The 18,007-nt window shown below is 39.6% G+C and overlaps 2 protein-coding genes across 3 annotated transcripts in view; one reads left to right on the forward strand and one right to left on the reverse strand.

Moving 5' to 3' along the window:
- The first annotated feature begins 429 nt into the window (after nucleotides 1–429).
- LOC308082887 (alpha-1,3-galactosyltransferase 2-like) lies at nucleotides 430–9,545 on the forward strand. Of its 2 annotated transcripts, XM_080424962.1 has the most exons (5): nucleotides 430–539; nucleotides 1,072–1,164; nucleotides 1,297–1,392; nucleotides 4,936–5,073; nucleotides 5,490–9,535. In XM_080424962.1, exons 1-5 carry the CDS (start codon nucleotides 535–537, stop codon nucleotides 6,175–6,177), a joined length of 1,020 nt encoding a protein of 339 aa, XP_080281088.1. In that variant the 5' UTR covers nucleotides 430–534; the 3' UTR covers nucleotides 6,178–9,535. The 2 variants fall into 2 exon arrangements, with proteins under 2 accessions (XP_080281088.1, XP_080281089.1); XM_080424963.1 differs by lacking the exon at nucleotides 4,936–5,073 and having other exon boundaries at nucleotides 5,490–9,545.
- Nucleotides 9,076–18,007, reverse strand: part of LOC308082886 (coiled-coil domain-containing protein 30) — a 34,613-nt gene continuing 25,681 nt past the window's right edge. Inside the window, exons 10-21 of the mRNA XM_080424961.1 lie at nucleotides 16,536–16,634; nucleotides 15,864–15,956; nucleotides 14,837–14,959; nucleotides 14,599–14,697; nucleotides 12,779–12,876; nucleotides 12,499–12,610; nucleotides 12,050–12,162; nucleotides 11,801–11,942; nucleotides 11,546–11,682; nucleotides 11,257–11,374; nucleotides 10,856–10,905; nucleotides 9,076–10,424 (exon numbers count right to left, since the gene is read on the reverse strand). Coding sequence (XP_080281087.1) covers nucleotides 10,202–10,424; nucleotides 10,856–10,905; nucleotides 11,257–11,374; nucleotides 11,546–11,682; nucleotides 11,801–11,942; nucleotides 12,050–12,162; nucleotides 12,499–12,610; nucleotides 12,779–12,876; nucleotides 14,599–14,697; nucleotides 14,837–14,959; nucleotides 15,864–15,956; nucleotides 16,536–16,634 — 1,407 coding nt within the window. The 3' untranslated portion in view covers nucleotides 9,076–10,201. The remainder of the gene's footprint in view (nucleotides 10,425–10,855; nucleotides 10,906–11,256; nucleotides 11,375–11,545; nucleotides 11,683–11,800; nucleotides 11,943–12,049; nucleotides 12,163–12,498; nucleotides 12,611–12,778; nucleotides 12,877–14,598; nucleotides 14,698–14,836; nucleotides 14,960–15,863; nucleotides 15,957–16,535; nucleotides 16,635–18,007) is intronic.

Consider the following 18,007-nt stretch of genomic DNA (forward strand, 5'->3'; position numbering starts at 1 on the left):
TACGCACCCACTCACCTTTGCAGCTAAGTGGCCCTTTTGAGGTTGAAGCACTGTCTGTACTGATGAGACTCAATTATTATTATACAAAATAATTAGGATTTAATTTGTTGGTTGTTAAATGGCTCAGTAGTTAATGCAGACATACTATTGTTTTAAAATGTGCAGCACATTGGAATAGACCCTATGACATATTAGGAGTCCATTAGTATACATTTAGGGCTAGGCCACTGTGTTTTTGGTAAGATGATTATTTTGCATGTCCGAGGCAAAAATGAAATATTAATGAAAATGTCGATCACAAGCTGCCATGATGATGACCCCTGACCTGTAACTCTGTAACTAGTAAGTGTTGTGCTGCCTTTGGGCGATTGAAATTCCTCTGCGGTAGAAAAAAAGGTGTTCTCCACGTCCAGGTGAGAGAAGGCGGTGTGAAGAGCGATGGCAATTACATCAGAGAGATACAGAACATTCTGTGCATCTCGCTCTGCTGTTAGCCACAAACACTCAACACAATAGCAGTGAGCATCAGCAGCCATGAGGTAGGTTATGTCTCTCTTATTATTTATAATTGACAGAATGTATTGTATTGTATAATATTATGCCAGCCATGTATGATACATAACACGTCGTCATATGGGGTTAGAAATGATGCACTACTTCTAATTTACTGTTGTTTTTTTTTACTAAAATCTACTTTTGTAGAGTAGAAATACAAATACCACAATGTAGAATCTGTTGCAAGTAAAAGTCCTGCATTAAAAATGTTAAGTACAAAAGTATTGGCATCAAATTAAAGTGCCAAAGTTAGAGTCCTCAATATGAATTTCACAGATTTTACAAAATGTTGTACTTTTTAGAAAAAAGCAGGCCTTGTGAGCTTGTAGATGTAGTAGTCTAAATCTGCAAACTTGTACGTTTTCAAATTGCAAATTATTGCAGTGGTGTAAAAGTAGGCTACAGTATTTGCCTCTGAGATGTAATTGTACTTGAGTAAATATACTTACTCTTTGTAAATATAAATATAACTTTTACTTAATTACTTTCCACCACTGGTTTTGGTCTTTCTTTTAGGTGTCCCAATTTGAAGACTGTGCTCATTTTAAAATATGCTCTCTGTATCACCATTGTGTTCTGCATAACTTCTCTCCTACCTTCAATTTTCAGGTGAATATCCTTTTAAATTACATTTTGATATTCTTCTTCAAGATATAGCATATAAAACCATAATAGATTGCTGTACATTCGGTTATGCTTCTCAGTCAAGTAAAAAAATAACGTTTGATACTTTTCTATCAGCTATTTTGTGCCATCTGTTCCTATGAATAAAAGCCCAATGGACTGTGGAGCGAAACTGGATTTGGAAAAGGACATAGATGACACCCTTGAATTTTGGTAAGCTTTAGTTATGACCATAATATTTAGGGCATAGCAGTGGCGGCCATCCAGGCTCTTGGTGAATCAATCATGACCATGAAACATATAATTCTGTGTCAAAACAATATTTGAAAACCGATTTTTTTTTTTAATTAAATATAGTATAATATAATTAAATATTCAAATATTTTTTGATACAGAATCAAACGTTTTATGGTCATGACTCACCAGGAGCCTGTATGGCTTGATGTGATGCAGTGCCGCTGTGTGCTTGTATCAGCTATATATTTTAAAATAGCATTTTTTTTTATGTTCGCCTTTAATGACAAAATAGAGATGCCAGGTTGAAAGTGGTAAATGTATCTGGGCAAATGCATGTACATGGCCATATATTTGTACATATTAGGCCGCGTGGTGACCCACCAAAAAGTGCCTAGAAAATGAATTTCGTTCCCACGTCTTGGATCTACTTTTTCAATGCATTTTTGCATAGACAATACCCTTGTGTACTTTGGGTTAAAAGGTCTCCGCACAATATCCTGCAGTATTTTTTCACAAGCCAGAAATGTATATAAAAGTGAATAATCAAAAAACGAAAATCTTGTGCTACTGTTTTTGCTTGTAAAATGTGTTATATTGATTTTGGCAACAAAATCTTTCTCAAATGTCATAAATACATATACTTAAAGGTTTCATGACGTTCAGTTTTACCACACATTAAAAGTCTTTGTCATGGTCCTTCAAACGTGTATAGAAAGTTTTAACAAAAAATTCCACTCCATTGATCCATGGCAGGTGTTTTTCTCTCACATTTCTAAAGCCTTTTCAACTGCAATGAAAAAAGAAATATTTGCCTGCGGGTGTCGCTGGTGAGGGATTTTGCCTGTCAATCATCGACTCTGCTCCGCCCCCCCCAAAGGAAAGGACAGGGGAGGGGAGGGGCGAGGAGGAGAGTGGGCGTGATTAATCGGCTGTGACCTCACTGCCGAAGGGCCAAGCTCAGATTACTTTTCAGCCTAATTATTCAGAAAACCCCAGACCACAGAAAATCCACTGAATGTTCAAAGTTCAGATTTTTTGGGTGTAATTGAGGTCATAAAACCCCCCCAAAAAAATAAAATAAAAATAAAGTGAAAATGAATGTCATAGAACCTTTAACATCTGAAACAAGTATTGGTGCCTTAGTATACTCATATTTGAATTTAGATCATGAAATGTAGCAAATGTGTTAAAGAAAACACTTCTACGGAAGTGATTGGCACCCAGCACAATGAAACATACACATAGTACATTTAGCTAAAAGCTTATGTTTCATACATAAAAAAATCACAACCTACTGTGTAATGAAAGGTAGAAAAAAAAAGCAGCACACCTTGGCCCAAAATGGCTGAAAATCAAATCAAAATGCTACCACGCCCCCCTAGATTGGAATAATGCCAAAAATAGACTAGACTAAAATAAATACACTAAAGCTGCAAATTATTACAAAATATGGTATAAAATGTGTATTAAAATACCACAGTGTGTCACAGCATGTGTCATTTGTACATCAACCCCCCAGATCAGGCCTTCTGTGTCACTCACAGGTATGAACAGAGAAATGTTGGTGTGACAGTGTCAGACAGTGCAACAGCCGCAAAATAGTATACAAATATGACAAAATATGAAAGTGCAGACTGCATCTCCTGTGGATGACACTGATCACACCATTGATGGATTCTGGGGCACCAACTTCAGACTCAATGAGTCTGTCTTGCAGCCCTGCATCACCAAACCTTTTTCCTAAAATACCTAGGAAGGACATGTATGAAACTATGTCGGTGGCACTTTTTTCTTTTTCTTTTTTTTGAGAGAAAGTGTTTCAAAGTGTCCAATAATAACAATAACAACTCAATTATAATAACACTCAACAAGCATAATCCATGGAAACCCTTGATCCACAGCCTCACCATGAGACCTCCTCCTCAACTCTCATCAAAGTTAGGCACCATTGAATCAAACTATTGTGACATTGCATTCCTTTAGATCATGCCGTGCCCTTCATGAATTACTCTATAATTTTTTTTTGACACTCAAGTCACTGTTCACTTTAATGGAAACCACACCTATTGAAGATACGTAGACGAACAAAAAACTAGTTTAGCTGGAACTTCCTGTCTCCTCCAGTAACACTGCTCTCTCTCTCTCACATTAGTGTCAATAAAACGCCGGTAGAATTATACAAAATATTTTTGCTTTTATATCTGTCACAAGGCTATGGTACGTTCACAAGGGCAGATTAAAAGATACAAAGCTAAAGTCAACGACCGCGTTGAGCAACACAGATACAAAGCGACACAGAGACAAAGATGCTGTGTATCTTTGTATCTTTTTATCTGCCCGTGGTGCGTTCACACGGGCAGATTAAAAGATACAAAAATACACCGCATCTTTGTCGCTGTGTTGCTTTGAATCACACCTTGAGATAACGTCTCATTGGGTGTTATTCGGCTCTGCAACTCTAGAGTCGCTGTTCCGTAAAAACATCATCCAGAAAGTGTCTCTCCGTCCGGTGGATTACTTTACATTTTGGCCAAAAAGTGTATTTTAGACGTGACGGGGGTGGCTCAGAGTGTTCCCACTAAGAAGAGTTGGCTTTCAACTCCATAAAGCGTCTTTGTTTTGGTGAGTAGCGAAAGTTTATTTCTTATTTTTACTCCCGACGAGAGGGTGCAGCCGCTGTGCTGCGGGCGCATTGGCTCATCGGTCCCATAGCCTTAAGGCCATCCCTGATGTACTGTCTGTGCACAGCACACAATCCAAACTGCACATACTTTGGGTGCTCATATCCCGGACGGGTATGGTCTACTCTAGTACATATAATGCATCATCATATATTTCATTAATAATCATAATACAATAATAATAATCCTAAAAACCAACATGAAAAATGAATTGTGATAGAATCATGGAGCGTGATTCTGCCTCACAAAAATGGTGATGGCCATGTCGCCCACCCCTATGAATAGTTATATCAGCATGCCCATATATGGGCAATTTGGCATACACTGTAGGCCTACTCATGACATCGGGAATCTCCATACCATACATGGGAATAAAAGGGACAAGGACTGACAAATACAGAGATCTCCATATATGGCCATAAAAGGGACAAGGACTGGCAGAGTCAGACACACAGATCTCCATATCTGTCAAATCGCCAGTGGCACGTAGGTGTCGCGTCGAACTCTGCGGCCCAAACTAGTAACTTACAATTTGGGCGGTTGCATTTGGTCTCCCTGCTCTTCTATTGAGATATTTAGATCCTGTGTCTAGGTGAGACATAACCTTTGACACCATCCTGTTTCTGATTTGACACACATTTGACCTTAAGGTCAACATTCTATTTATCCACTGAGCAAGCAGGCAGCCTCTATTAGCTCAATGGTAAAAATATCAGCACTTGCACGGTAGACCAGGATTCAAATCCAGGGTAGAACAGGGAACTTACATAGTGAAGCTTTAATGTGTGTAAATTAATAATCCTTTATACTTTTATATTAATAAATGTCTAAAATACAGGTCCAGAACTGATGTTCAGACAAGCACATACTGGGGAGCTCCTGTTATCTGGGAGGGAATGTTCATCCCAGATTATTATGACAAGATGCACAAGAGGAATAATTCCACAGTGGCACTCACCGTCTTTGCTGTGGGCAGGTTTGTTAAACGTTTGGATAGTAGGCAAAATAAATTTGCTATTTACAATGATCCAAATGAAGAAAAAGATCATATCCAATATTAATGTTCATAGTACGAGGTCGAAAAGATCAAAGGTCAAGGTCACAATCAAAACTGAGATAGGATGTGTGAACTTTAATGAAACTTTGTGCAAATTATCAGTAGGCTGCCCTAAAGAGATTATAAGATTTGGGTTGAAAAGGGCACATAGTCAAGGTAACAACTGATAGACTAGAACAAGAGATTTGTTGCATGGTTTAGGTGCATCTGTTTAAGGGGATTTGTTTGCTTATCTGTAAAGCCGTTTTATAAGGTCCCATATAAATACAGTAATACAATATAAGTGTTGTGGAAAAAAACTACTGAATTAATATTTGTCTCCATTTCCTTCCAAGGTATCTGGAAGCCTACCTTGGGTCTTTCCTTAACTCTGCAGAACGTCATTTCATGATTGGCTTACCGGTAACATATTATGTATTTACGGATACACCTGAGAAGGTACCAGACGTCAAGCTTGGTCTAGAGCGAAACTTGAAGATTATCCAGGTGGACAAGCACTCTCGGTGGCAGGACATCTCCATGATGCGCATGCAGACAATATCAGATATCATTGAGTCGGACATTCGTCACCATTGTACCCACGTCTTCTGCTTTGATGTGGACCAGGTGTTTGCAGGAAGATGGGGTTCAGAGGCGTTGGGGGATTCTGTGGCTTTGCTCCATGTTGGGTACTACCGCGCTCCAAAGAGCGGGTGGACCTATGACCGTAACCCCAAGTCCAGGGCCTACATGGAAATTGGAGATGGAGATTTCTATTACCATGCTGCTGTGTTTGGGGGCTCGTGGCAGAACGTGAAGTCCATCGCTGATGCCTGCTACCAGGGCATCATGGACGACAAAAAGAACAATGTGGAAGCCCTGTGGCACGATGAGAGTCATCTCAACAAGTACCTGTGGTTGCACAAACCCAGCAAGGTCCTCTCTTCTGAGTACTGCTGGGCCCCTGGATTTGCACCCCAGAAAGATGCACGTGTCACCCGCCTTCTCTGGGCGGAGAAACAGTATGACAAACTCAGAACGTGAGAGGGACTGCATTGTACAGCTATTACCTACGCAAGGTTCATTTCTTTCTGCATTTTGCTTTAACAAAGGCATTGCTTGACCTAGCCTTGGATCAAGACTGTTATAGATTTCTTTTAAGGATTCTGACATTGTGTATCTATGAAAGTCTTGAACACTTCCCCAAGATAGTATTTAGAGTTCCATGTTTAAGGCCCGTAAATCTCCATAAATATACAAAATTAAAATATAAAGCGCTAATGCCAGAGCTTTCTTGTATTCCTCAAAGGGTGTAGTGATGGGGCACAGGAGGTGAAAGCCGGTATTACACTCGATGGAAATGAGGAAATACGATGGTATTCAGGCATAGACAGGATTAAAACACTTCTTTATTAAACAATACAGAATATTACGGAACACAAAGGGCCTGTGTGGTTGGGTAACATCTGTGGCTTTGGGGTAAGCATTTTGAATTTGTGCATTTACAGAGATGTACGGGTCTTGATCCAAGGCTATGTTTGACCATGATCTGAGGTAGCTTTTTCAAAATAGAATTCAGGTATGTAATACTCTAGCTACCTTGGCCTAATCTCTTTAGTATTTGTACATCTTCATCATCATAATCATAACCTTTATTTAAACTCTGAGTACAATTGAGGGGCAGGCCCTCATTTTCAATATAGCCGAGGTAACAATAAAAAACACAGTACAGGTAGAGTCATCCATAAATAATAATATTAATTAGAAAGGCATGAATCAGAAGACAGTAAATACTTAAAAATCTAAAACCGCTTAACATTTTTTTTTTTAAATAAACAAAAGTTTCTAAACGTTTTAGAAACCATTGCCCTGAACTGACCCAATGAAGGAAGTGAAAGTGTACTGATTTTTACAGACTTCTGAAGCTTCAAAAGTAATTGAAAACAAAAATGTTGTTCCTACCTGCATACATGTGAAGACATTTTAGTATTAGTTAACAAAACATCTACTGATTTTAATGTGGTACGTATATTGTGTCTTAGCTACTGTATCATAAATATACAACTTTCTTTTAGGACATTTCCTTGATATTCTGATTATTTATTATCTATAGCAGTGGTTCTCTAAGTCGGGGCAGCAAAATGAAGAACAGCGAATTGGTTTTAGAGTTTAGACTATCAGTCCAGTAAATCATTTTTGAAATAAGCATTTCCGGAAACACTTTCTATGAAGCCCATGTCTATAATGCTTTAAAAACATAATGCATTGTAATCTGCTTATAACACTGTATAATTGTAGTTTTAGCACTTATAAATACTCATAATGCTTTCTAAAGCATTTATAATGACCTACAAGGGCAAGTATACTTGCCCATAATTGCTGCTCACTCACAGGCTTTTTCTTTTGGTGATGAGGATGTATTATAATTGTGGACTCGAGCGAGCACACTAATGTTCTCCCGCTTTATATTTATTTATAAATTCCATCACTTTTTTTGGCATCAAACTATTTCCACATGCTTTGTGCTAGTAATTCCATTCAAACTTTAACATGTTCAGCTATACACAGGATGGTGTGCTTGTATTCAACCTTTTGAATTGGGTTTCTACTTTTTAAAATATTGAACTTTTTAAAAAAAAATGACATTCCTTATTATGGGAGTCTATAGGAAAAAGAGCATTTTTTTCTATACTTTTGGAGCTATCCCAGTGGTAGAAAGTAACAAAACATTGCATGAACGAGATTAGTCACTTCCCCAAAATAATTTAAATAATAATTAAAGGTAGGGTAAGTGATCTTCTTTGGTTAAGTCAAGTGTTAAATAGCTCTATATTCTGATAGTACTCATTGCTATTGCACCCCCCACCATCAGCTCCACAGGCAGGTGCGTGCGTACCTGATGACAATGAGGAGAATGGAAACAGGTGTTCCAAGCTGGGCAACAGGAGCCGAGCCAACGCTCATTACATTACATTACATTACATTACAGTCATTTAGCAGACGCTTTTATCCAAAGCGACTTACAATAAGTGTATTCAACATAGGTAGGGAACGAAAACTACTAATCACCAGAAGTCTTTAGTGCATTTTCTGCAAAAACAAGCAACCAAGAGTATACCTAGCGCTAAGGTAAAAGTACAATATATCAGCCACCTATTTCCTTAAACAAATGAGACAAAAATTGCTAAATCAAATGAGCATGAGCTAAAACAAATAAGTGTATCGACTAAACAAGATCCAATAAACAATACAGCAATAGAAAAACAAGCGTTCGTACAACTAGTTAACAACAAGTAGGTCAGGCAGAGAGGAAGGGTAGTGTTTCCTGAAGAGGTGGGTTTTCAGCCTGCGGCGAAATATGGGCAGTGACTCTGCTGTCCTAACATCAGTGGGAAGTTCATTCCACCACTGTGGGGCCAGAACAGAAAAGAGTCGTGACCGTGTGGATCGGCCAGAAGGACCCTTGAGTGACGAGGCAATCAGTCGCCCCGAGGTGGCAGACCGAAGTGGTCGGGCAGGGGTGTAGGCATCGACCATAGCCCGGAGGTAAGAAGGAGCTGTTCCTTTCACTGCCCTATAGGCTAGTACCAGGGTTTTGAACTGGATGCGAGCCGCTACGGGGAGCCAGTGTAGAGAACGGAGAAGGATGGTTGTGTGGGAGAACTTGGGGCGGTTGAACACCAGACGAGCCGCAGCTTTCTGAACAAGCTCCAGAGGTCTGATTGCAGATGCCGGAGCACCAGCAAGGAGGGAGTTGCAGTAGTCCAGGCGGGAGATGACGAGAGCCTGGATGAGCACCAGGGCTGCCTTCTCCGTGAGGAAGGGGCGAATCCTCCTGATGTTGTAGAGCAGGAATCTGCAGGACCTCGTCACTGATGCGATGTTCACACACGACAGCGACACAGACACTGACAGAGACACAAAGACAAACACAAAGCACTGTCTGGGCCCTTGACAATTTTGACTTGAGCTTGCACAAAAACATTTTACCCACTGTTTTACACCTGTAAACCTGTGATGTGACAATAAAGACAATTCTGATTCTCATATCCATTGTGGAGGCCCACGCAGTTTCACCAGGAACTGCACACAGTTTGTACTTGACATGCATCAAATGAAACAATATGATGGTTTTGGGATGGGTATTTTTGATCTTAGAAAAAAAAAATCTTTTGTGTATGAAGAAAATACTATAGAGAAAAATGAAACGGCTACTTTACTAGCAGTTCATTGTTTTGATACTAGCTTGGAGTGAACTGGCTTTCAGTTAAGAGGGTGCCAGGTTTTTATTACGTTAAATCACAGGCCAAATTGCACTTTGTGGATGTGTTGGAATCAAAGGGGGGTGTAACTATTTGTCCTGCAGTTGTATAGCAATTTCTCTTAAAATAAATTGAAATGGACATCATTACTTGCTTCCAAATCGTTTATTTCAATGTCAATGTTATTGAACCTTTGTTTTAGATTCAGACTTCGATATATCCTTTTAGATAACAAAATTTGTTGAGGTTTGCTCTTGTAGCCATCTTTCCTGAGGGGTTGGGTACAGTACCATCTTTCTTCTCGTACACTGGGTAAACAGCGTTACTGGCTTAGGAGGTAGAATGGCCGCCTAGAAACCGCAAGGTTCTCAGTTTAGTCCCCAGCTTCTTCCGGCTTCGTTTCGAAGTGTCCTTGAGCAAGACGCTGAACCATAGACTGCTCCCAATGTTTTGTTCCTTACATGGTTATACCTCCGCCGTTGGCGTGTGAATGGGTGATGGAACACACATTGTGAAATGCTTTGGATAAAGGTGCAGACCAGTATGTAGTAAGGTTTCTGGAGATCCCACGTGCCGCCTGTCATCTTATGTCTGATCTCAGACAATTTTCATTGTTTTTCCCATGCTCATAGTGGAGAACAATGGCCCAAAAAAGCTGAATGAACTCTTTCAGGAAACTCACCATGGCTGAGTTCATTTCCACAGTCATTGAGAACCCCGGAGACACAATTATTTCTAAAATGTCAAATATAAATTATAGGTTTACGTCTTTAATATAAATATGTGTGTTCATTGTTCAATAAAGTTTACACCTCGTTACTGTCTGTGCTGCTGAGAGAGTCTGAGGGGGCCAGGTGGTCTGATTGTCCCTGTGGGGAGGTCAGGTTCAGATAGCCCATCTCTGCAGACCAGGACAGAGGCATGGTCAGACTGGACAGAGGAGAGGAGGTGGCCTCGGCCTGCTTGATCTTGCTGCTTTGAATGATGTCCAATAATCCTCTCATGTCAGAGTACCCAAGCATCTTCCCTCTAGAGACCGAATCAAAAACATTACATGAATTTGAGGTTAAGTTTTGCTGTTTTGAAAAAGGTGTCACAAGATGACAAAAGTCACGCACATCCTGTCCTGCTGGGCTGGGTGCTGGATCAAAAGTTCTACATGAAATAACAATAAAATCCGCACACCAGAATGCTGCTCCCATCGTGTATTTTTTTCTCTTTATTGGTGGTAACGTTTTGAGCCGGCTCGAAACGTTACCACAACAAAGAAAAATATAACACGATGAGAGCAGCATTCAGGTGTGCAGATTTTATTGTTATTTCAAGTTTTGTTGTTTTGCCATGAAAATGGGCATTACTGAGTTTCAGGGTGCAGAAGTCTACCATACCAGCCCTGACAAAAAAGGATAGTCATTTTGTATTTTTAAACAAAATGTGGAACCCAGAGAGTTCAAACCTACCTGGAACTTTGCAGAGGGCTAGATGTGAGGAAAACACTCTTTGATGCTTCCTGATGAAAATGAGTAGACAAAGAGGATTTAAAAAAATCATATATCAAATCATATGATTTCTGACCATCTATCAGAAATTGTTCCGTTCCTTTAGTATTGTCAATGACAGGAAGAATGGCTAGCGCTACACCCTACACCAGAATAAATAATACAAGAAAATCTGTTGGACATAATGCGAAAAGAAGATCACTTTTTTATCTGTTTTTGTGTCGGTCAACAGTACATATGCACCAGAAAACAATGTAAGGGACAGAATACATGTAGAAAAGAGACAAATCCACAAAAAGCAGATCTGTCTGAAATAAAGTGTGCCCAACTCCAGATTCTACCCCCATACACTGTTTCAGTACCTCTGCAGTGTGCAGCAGTTGGGTGTTTCGCAGACTGCGTTCCAGCGCTGCAAGCCGATTAGACAGCTGAAGCGTTTTATTCTCCAACATCTTGTTTTCCTTCTCCAGGAAATCCACCCTAGAGATGAAAATGTGAAACATCACACTGTCAGTGTAAAAGGAAATATGAACACGGACAGGCCAAATGTGCAGCAAATGTAGGAAATCAGTGATTATTAAAGACGCCTTTATGTTTCACATTTATGGGAGGGTAAGGAGTGGAGAGGCGATAGAAGCATAGGACCAGTACCTGCGTTTAGACAGAGAAGCTGCTGAAATGCTGTCTTTCTTGATGTCCTCCTCCTCACTAAGCCTTTTCAGTAAGTCCCTCTTGTCAAACAGCAGCTTGTCACTCGCTGCAGTGATGTTTGCAATCAGCTCTTTCTCCTGGATAGAAAAGACAGAGATCATAATTAGGGTTCTCTAGCGGGTGTTTTTTTTTTTAATTAATCGTTCAACACAATGCAGTGCATGACTTTAATAGGATAAAGAAGTGTAGATTTACCTTTGCTAAAGAATGGACATACAAAGACACCTTCCTCTCCAGGTCCTTAATCTTGTCGTCACGGCATTGGGTTTCATCGTCAAGCTTCTGTTTGGCTCGATGGAGTTTGGCCTTTAGTTTTTCATTCATCTCATGGTACTTGCTGTTAAACAGAGCATCAAAATCTACTCGTTTATACTCTTTCTGAGTGAGGAAGAAAGAAAATAACATAAAATCTAATAATAATATCATATAGTATTGGTACTTTACGTTCTCTCTGAGTCTAGACATCGCAGGGCTTCACATATCTCTTCTTTAAGACTCTCACACTCATACTGAGTGGCCAGCAGGCGCACTTCTGATTCTTGATTGTCGGCGCACACCTGTTGCCCAAAATTAGACTGTATTTGTAAGTAAAGCATTATACAGTCTCTCTCTATGCATCTATGTATGTCACAGGAGCCATTGTGGCATGCATCTACAGTTGTGGTATCTGTTAACTGAATATTGTCTATTGTCACTTAAGTAAGTAAGTAGCCTTGAGAACCAATGGTTCCCGACTCCGAGCCAGGTGACCCATAGGTCAGTAGCCTAATTCCTGTTTCCTTAGCATAAGCCAGCTTGATGTCCAAAAAATGAATTCAGACCTAAGCTATATGATAGGTGTGAGATCAGCTTTCATAAATGTGGAATACCTTCTCTGTCAGACATGTGCTTACTTTGTCATGTAGTGTCTGTAGGTCTTTGGCCTGTGTCACGGTGGAGGCCTCCAACTTACTGACGAAGTTCACCTCCTGCTGCAAATCTGTCTCTCTCTGCTTCCACAGGCTTCTGACAAAACACACATTGAACATACAGAATATATACTGTACAATTCTTAGATGTGTCATTTAAATGGTCCATCCATCCATCTTCAACCGCTTATCCGGAGTCGGGTCCCATTTAAATGGTTGATTTAAAAAAAAGGAGCTGAAACATTATGGTGATACTATAGCCTACGTTTGATCGTGGAAGTCATTTTCATTGGTCCATGCAGTGGCTGTGAGATGATGCACGTCACCATGTGAATTCTGGAGCTGCTGCTGCAATCTCTGAACCTGAGAGGAGAAAGATATGGTTTTGACTTGAATATTTGAACCACATGAACCGTAGCATCCCTTTTCTGGGCAGGTCATAATAGGCGAACATTCTGAGAAAATTGTAGCTCTACAAGCTCACAACGCGTCACATTGCAAAGCGTTGTGAGCTTGTAGATCGGCTATTTCCAGTGAAGAGAATTGGTGTAGAGTGAAAAAAAGAGGGGACCAAGTAAAGCCCTGTGGGGGACCCCAGTCAACTGAAGTATATAGGGTTTAAGTGGTTAACATCCCATCAACAAATCAGTGTTGTACCACTGGGCTGAATGACCATACCAGTGTTACTACATGTCATTGTCCGTTGTCAACATAGCTTACAGTACATACATGAACCTCAACAATTTTTTCAGTGTGAGATATCGTTTTTGTTTACATTTAGTCCATATTCATTAAACATTATAGAATGTTAGAATGTTTTAGCTAAAGTTGTTTTGTCAACTTTAGCTAAAACTCACTGTATATGATTAAAAGCCCTCTTCAAGCCTTTTACAGGCATATTAAAATTTAGCTCAATGGCTACTAAACTCACACTCACATACATGGTACTGCACACACTTATGTACACAAAATGTGTGAAGACAGGGCCATCTCTGCTAAATGAGTACAGCAGGGGTGCCCATTACGTCGATCGCGATCGACCAGTAGACCGCAGAGGCTGCGCAGGTAGACCACCTGCAATGCCCCTGAAAAAAAAAAAAAAAAAGTTTTTTTTTTTTTTTTTTTTTTTTTCAGGCTCTAGGTGGCGCTGTGGCAGAAAATGGTGGCGCGGCACTAAATGGGGGGGGTGCCAGGAAAAATATTGAAACAGTCCTAATGCCTTAAGGTCCTTACACACCGGGCGATTTTTTTCATGGGAATAATACGTTTTTTTTTAAAACCTTATAAAGTCAATGCAAGCTTCCAAACCAGTTTCGCGGAGCGAAAAAAGCGTCTTTTAATTATTTGGAACGAGTCCGAATTTTGCGTAGGCCTATATTCGCATATTCGCCGGTGTGTAACCGCCTTTAATGTTGTTATTTAGCCCCCATAGGTAAATGTTTAAGTATTTTCATTAATGGGATAATAATTATTTGTTGGTTGGTAAATAAAATGAATGAATTACATTTTTTTTAATAATAAATCGGTAAAATCAGGCAAAAATAATAATTAAATAACCTAATCCTGACCCTAACCCTAAAACCGAAATAAAGTAACCAAAAAACGGAAAAGAAACTAACAAAAACCAACCAAAAAACAGAAAAAAGAAAAAAGAATCCACCCAAAACCACGCAAATTTCGCCCACCATGCCTACCACTCATGCACGCGCGAGTGGTAGATCACCTTGAGCTGGCAATTTCAATAGTAGAACTCAAGTTTAAAAAGTGTGGGCACCCCTGGAGTACAGTGTAGTAAACACTAGTGCAGTACCGTTGTCAGTGAGTTCTATAGTATGTACATTAGTACCTTAGAGTACTTGGAGGACAGTCTATGACACACCAATCAGCAGAGCCGATTGAGAGGCACACATTCAGATTTCCATATGGGCATAAATGGACACAAACACCACACACAGACATTCCCCAGATGTGTAGATAGATGACCATATCTCAACCATTATCTTTTTACCCATGTGTGAAAAATAACATTTAATTAGTAGCATTCATTTGTTATTGCTAATTGAAATGATCGTCTGATTCACTCACTTCTGTCTCCATTGAAACAAGACATTCAGCCTGGAGGTTGAATTTTTCCTGTAAGTCTCTGAATGCCTGTTTGCTCTGGGTCAACTCAGTTGCCTGGAGCTAGAAACACAATAACAACAAAAGTCAAAACATTTTAGATCTACCACACATAAGTTAAAAGTTTAATACGTTTCTTTTTAATATTGGGTAGTTATTCTACACAGAGTGCAGACATGTAACTGTACAGTGAAAAACCTACTTTAACCAGTTCATTTGCCTGGTCTGCCTGGGCCTGTACAGATAGGAGCAGCTGGTTAGCTTGTAGTCGCTGCTCCTGCAGCGCAGCTTCCATTCGGCTCACTTCCTTCTGAAGCGCTACCACCTGAGACACAACATGTCATAAATACAATAAATTCAAAAATATATCACCAGACTATAGTTGGTAAATGTATTGTCACTGAGTGTTTAAAATACAATATGCAAACTGCCTTAGTTCTATTGGCAACAACGCACCCAAGCAAAACATTTTTTTTTTATTGATTGGATACTTTATTAGTCAGGAATGTAAACATTACGAGGTACAGTCAGACATTAAGGCTAAAAGGATAACACAAAAACGTCCTGGGGACTTGTTTCCATTGTGGTCTTATGTATTCAATTCATCGACATAGCATTAAAAATAAAACAATAATACATGTCATCAACAAATAAAAAACACTATATGTACAAAGGAGAAAAACTGAAAACGGCGGCAGAGAATGACTTGTAGAGTTCCCCAAAGTTCAATACTTTGGCCTTGTTTATTGCATGCTCAGAATAGGCCAAATTATAGAAAACAAAAACAAAGCTGCTTACCATAATGATGCCAATGACAGGCTAAAGCCAAGCCATATGTCTTGGTGTAATTATGGAATCAGATCAAAATTGTAGTATGAATGAAGTTTATAACAATGTGTACGCCATTTTGAAGAAGACTAATATGACTTTTAGAGTAAATTATCAATTTGAATCAAATAGCAATTAGGGCTGCAGCTATCAATCTTCTTAGCGATTATTGTATCGATTACTTTTTTGATTAATCAACTAATTCAGTATTTATTTTTTACTTTTTTATAATACATTCAATTGATTAATTCGATTAACTGTTGCACCCATATCAGTAATAGCCTACCATCTATGGAATCAAATAATACTAATGTTCCCAGTACAACCTTGGAATATTTGATACCGGTAATTACTTTGAGTAATATGGTGACAGAAAGAGGGTTAAATGCAGTGAAACTTACTTTAGCTAGTTGATTTGCCTGGTCATCCTGAGTCTGTATGGGTAGGAGGAGCTGCTGCTGATTAGCCTGTTGCTCCTTCTGCAGGGATACCACCTGGGACAAACGTACAAAAAACCTGATCTCAACCTTGAGTGTACAAAAAAAACATAAACATACACCAGACCTACACCTTGCCACAACCATGGAGACTGAGGTTCAATTCTTCTACAGTGCCTCCGGCTTGGTTGGCCGGGCGCCTGTTCAGCAGGGAGTGGAACTAGGAGGGACATCGTGTTCCTCCACATGTGTTACTCCCTACCGGTGACACTCGTCACTGTCAGGTGAAAAGAAGCGGCTGGTGACTCCAGGTGTATCGAAGCAGATTATGTGGTTGTTTACACCCTCCCCAGACTAGCAGTAGGGGTTGGCAGTGACAGAGGATATAAACATGGGTAGAATTAGCATTATGACTAAATTGGGGAGGGAACAGAAGATATAAAATCGAAAAAATATATTATAATGATAATACACTTACAGTCATGTGTAAAAAGTGTTTGGAACACAACGTGGATATTGTGATTCCTTGCATTACGATCATTATTATGCTCTGCTGTGCATTACTGTTCTCAACAATAAGAAAAGGCAATAACACTAAACTATCAATCTTATCAATTCATTTAAGTTTTCACTCACTGCTTTCTCCATTTCTGCAAGGCATTTGGTCTGAGCAATGAGTTCTTCCTTTAAATCCCTGCAGGTTTGGTTGCTTTGGGTCAACTCAGCTCTTTGGGACTATAAACACACAACAAGAACAATGGTTATGGAGGGTTAAGGGCTGTCCACACCAAGCACTATAACTATACCTATAACTATGACTGTACAGTATATCATCCACCACGTCCACTGTCTTATTATAGTTGTGGTGTGGACTCTACCATCCACTTGAGTTAGAGGTTAGTTTTTTTAAACTATATCTTTATATTTATAGTAGGGCTGCAACTATCAATTATTAACTTAATAATCGATAATTAATATTCAATCGCTAACTTTTTTGATCAATCGAATAATTGATGAAGCACTTAAGCCGATGTACAAGCTCACAACGTGTCACATTGCTGTGAGAATGTAGATAAACTATTTTCAATACATTATATATTTTTTACATTTGGCCTATAATAACAAGCCCAAACTAGACGCGTCGCAATTCAGGGCAATTGCAGAGTGTGGTTGCACCGACGCTAGTCGCGGGTCGCTGCCGCCGGGACTCGAGGAATACGCTGGGAGGAATACCGTCGGAAGCTGTGCCAATTACATTGTCACGTAACTCCTGAGATCACTTGCGTTTCATTTTGAGAGGATTGATCCCCCCAAAATAAGGTTTTTGCATCAAACGGTTACATTTTGAGCATTTGTGGCGCCCCCTATGGATCAAAGTGGAAATGCTTTTGGAGTTTCGTTGAGTAAACCACCCTCGACATGTGATTTTTTCATTCGTGATTTTTGGCATTCTTTGTAAAAACGGGCCCCTCCCACTAACTTTGGAAGCCAATTGCGGACGAACGGTAAGGACTATCAAAATGCCGTTTGGATATCTTTATCGCATGGGTCCATAGATCACGTGTACCGATTTGTGTGAGATGTGGACAGAATTTGAAGGAAAAGGAGCAATAAGTGTGTTTTGAAGAAAATTCAAAATGGCGGAAGATATATCCTGACGCAAATGGGCGTGGCCTATATGGGGAGCTGAAAAAATATTTTTATTCTATGACCTACGGTTCAAGAGTTATAGGCCAAAACGTAAAGTGGACTGTTATAGCGCCACCATGAGGCCAAATGGTGTGATTATTTTTAAAATAATTTCGGACTAAATTATGAACCTCCCCTTCAAATCTGGTATCTCTAGCTCTTACGGTTTCTGAGAAAAAAATACTTGAAATCTAGTTTTTTCATTTTCCCATTTTCCATTAAAGTGGATGGGGAAATGTAATTCACTAATAAATTAATATCAATTAAACTATGCAACCAATCTCTTAGCAAAATACAAGCGCACGATTCCCGGTCAAGCCGGTCATTTTGACGTATGGCACGACATTGGGGAGAACTGTGGGAGGAGATGCGGTTTGAAGTTTTTCAGTTTCTCTATAACAATAGTTTGGTTGCCCTGT

Source organism: Gymnoscopelus braueri (assembly GCF_963280865.1).
Source record: "Gymnoscopelus braueri genome assembly, chromosome: 3".
NCBI lineage: Eukaryota > Metazoa > Chordata > Actinopteri > Myctophiformes > Myctophidae > Gymnoscopelus > Gymnoscopelus braueri.

What these genes read in the sequence shown, in the direction of transcription:
- LOC308082887 (XM_080424962.1), top strand. An exon ending in CTCCTACCTTCAATTTTCAG is followed by an intron (nt 1,165 to 1,296) that starts GTGAATATCCTT and finishes CTTTTCTATCAG; the next exon opens with CTATTTTGTGCCATCTGTTC. An exon ending in ACCGTCTTTGCTGTGGGCAG is followed by an intron (nt 5,074 to 5,489) that starts GTTTGTTAAACG and finishes TTTCCTTCCAAG; the next exon opens with GTATCTGGAAGCCTACCTTG.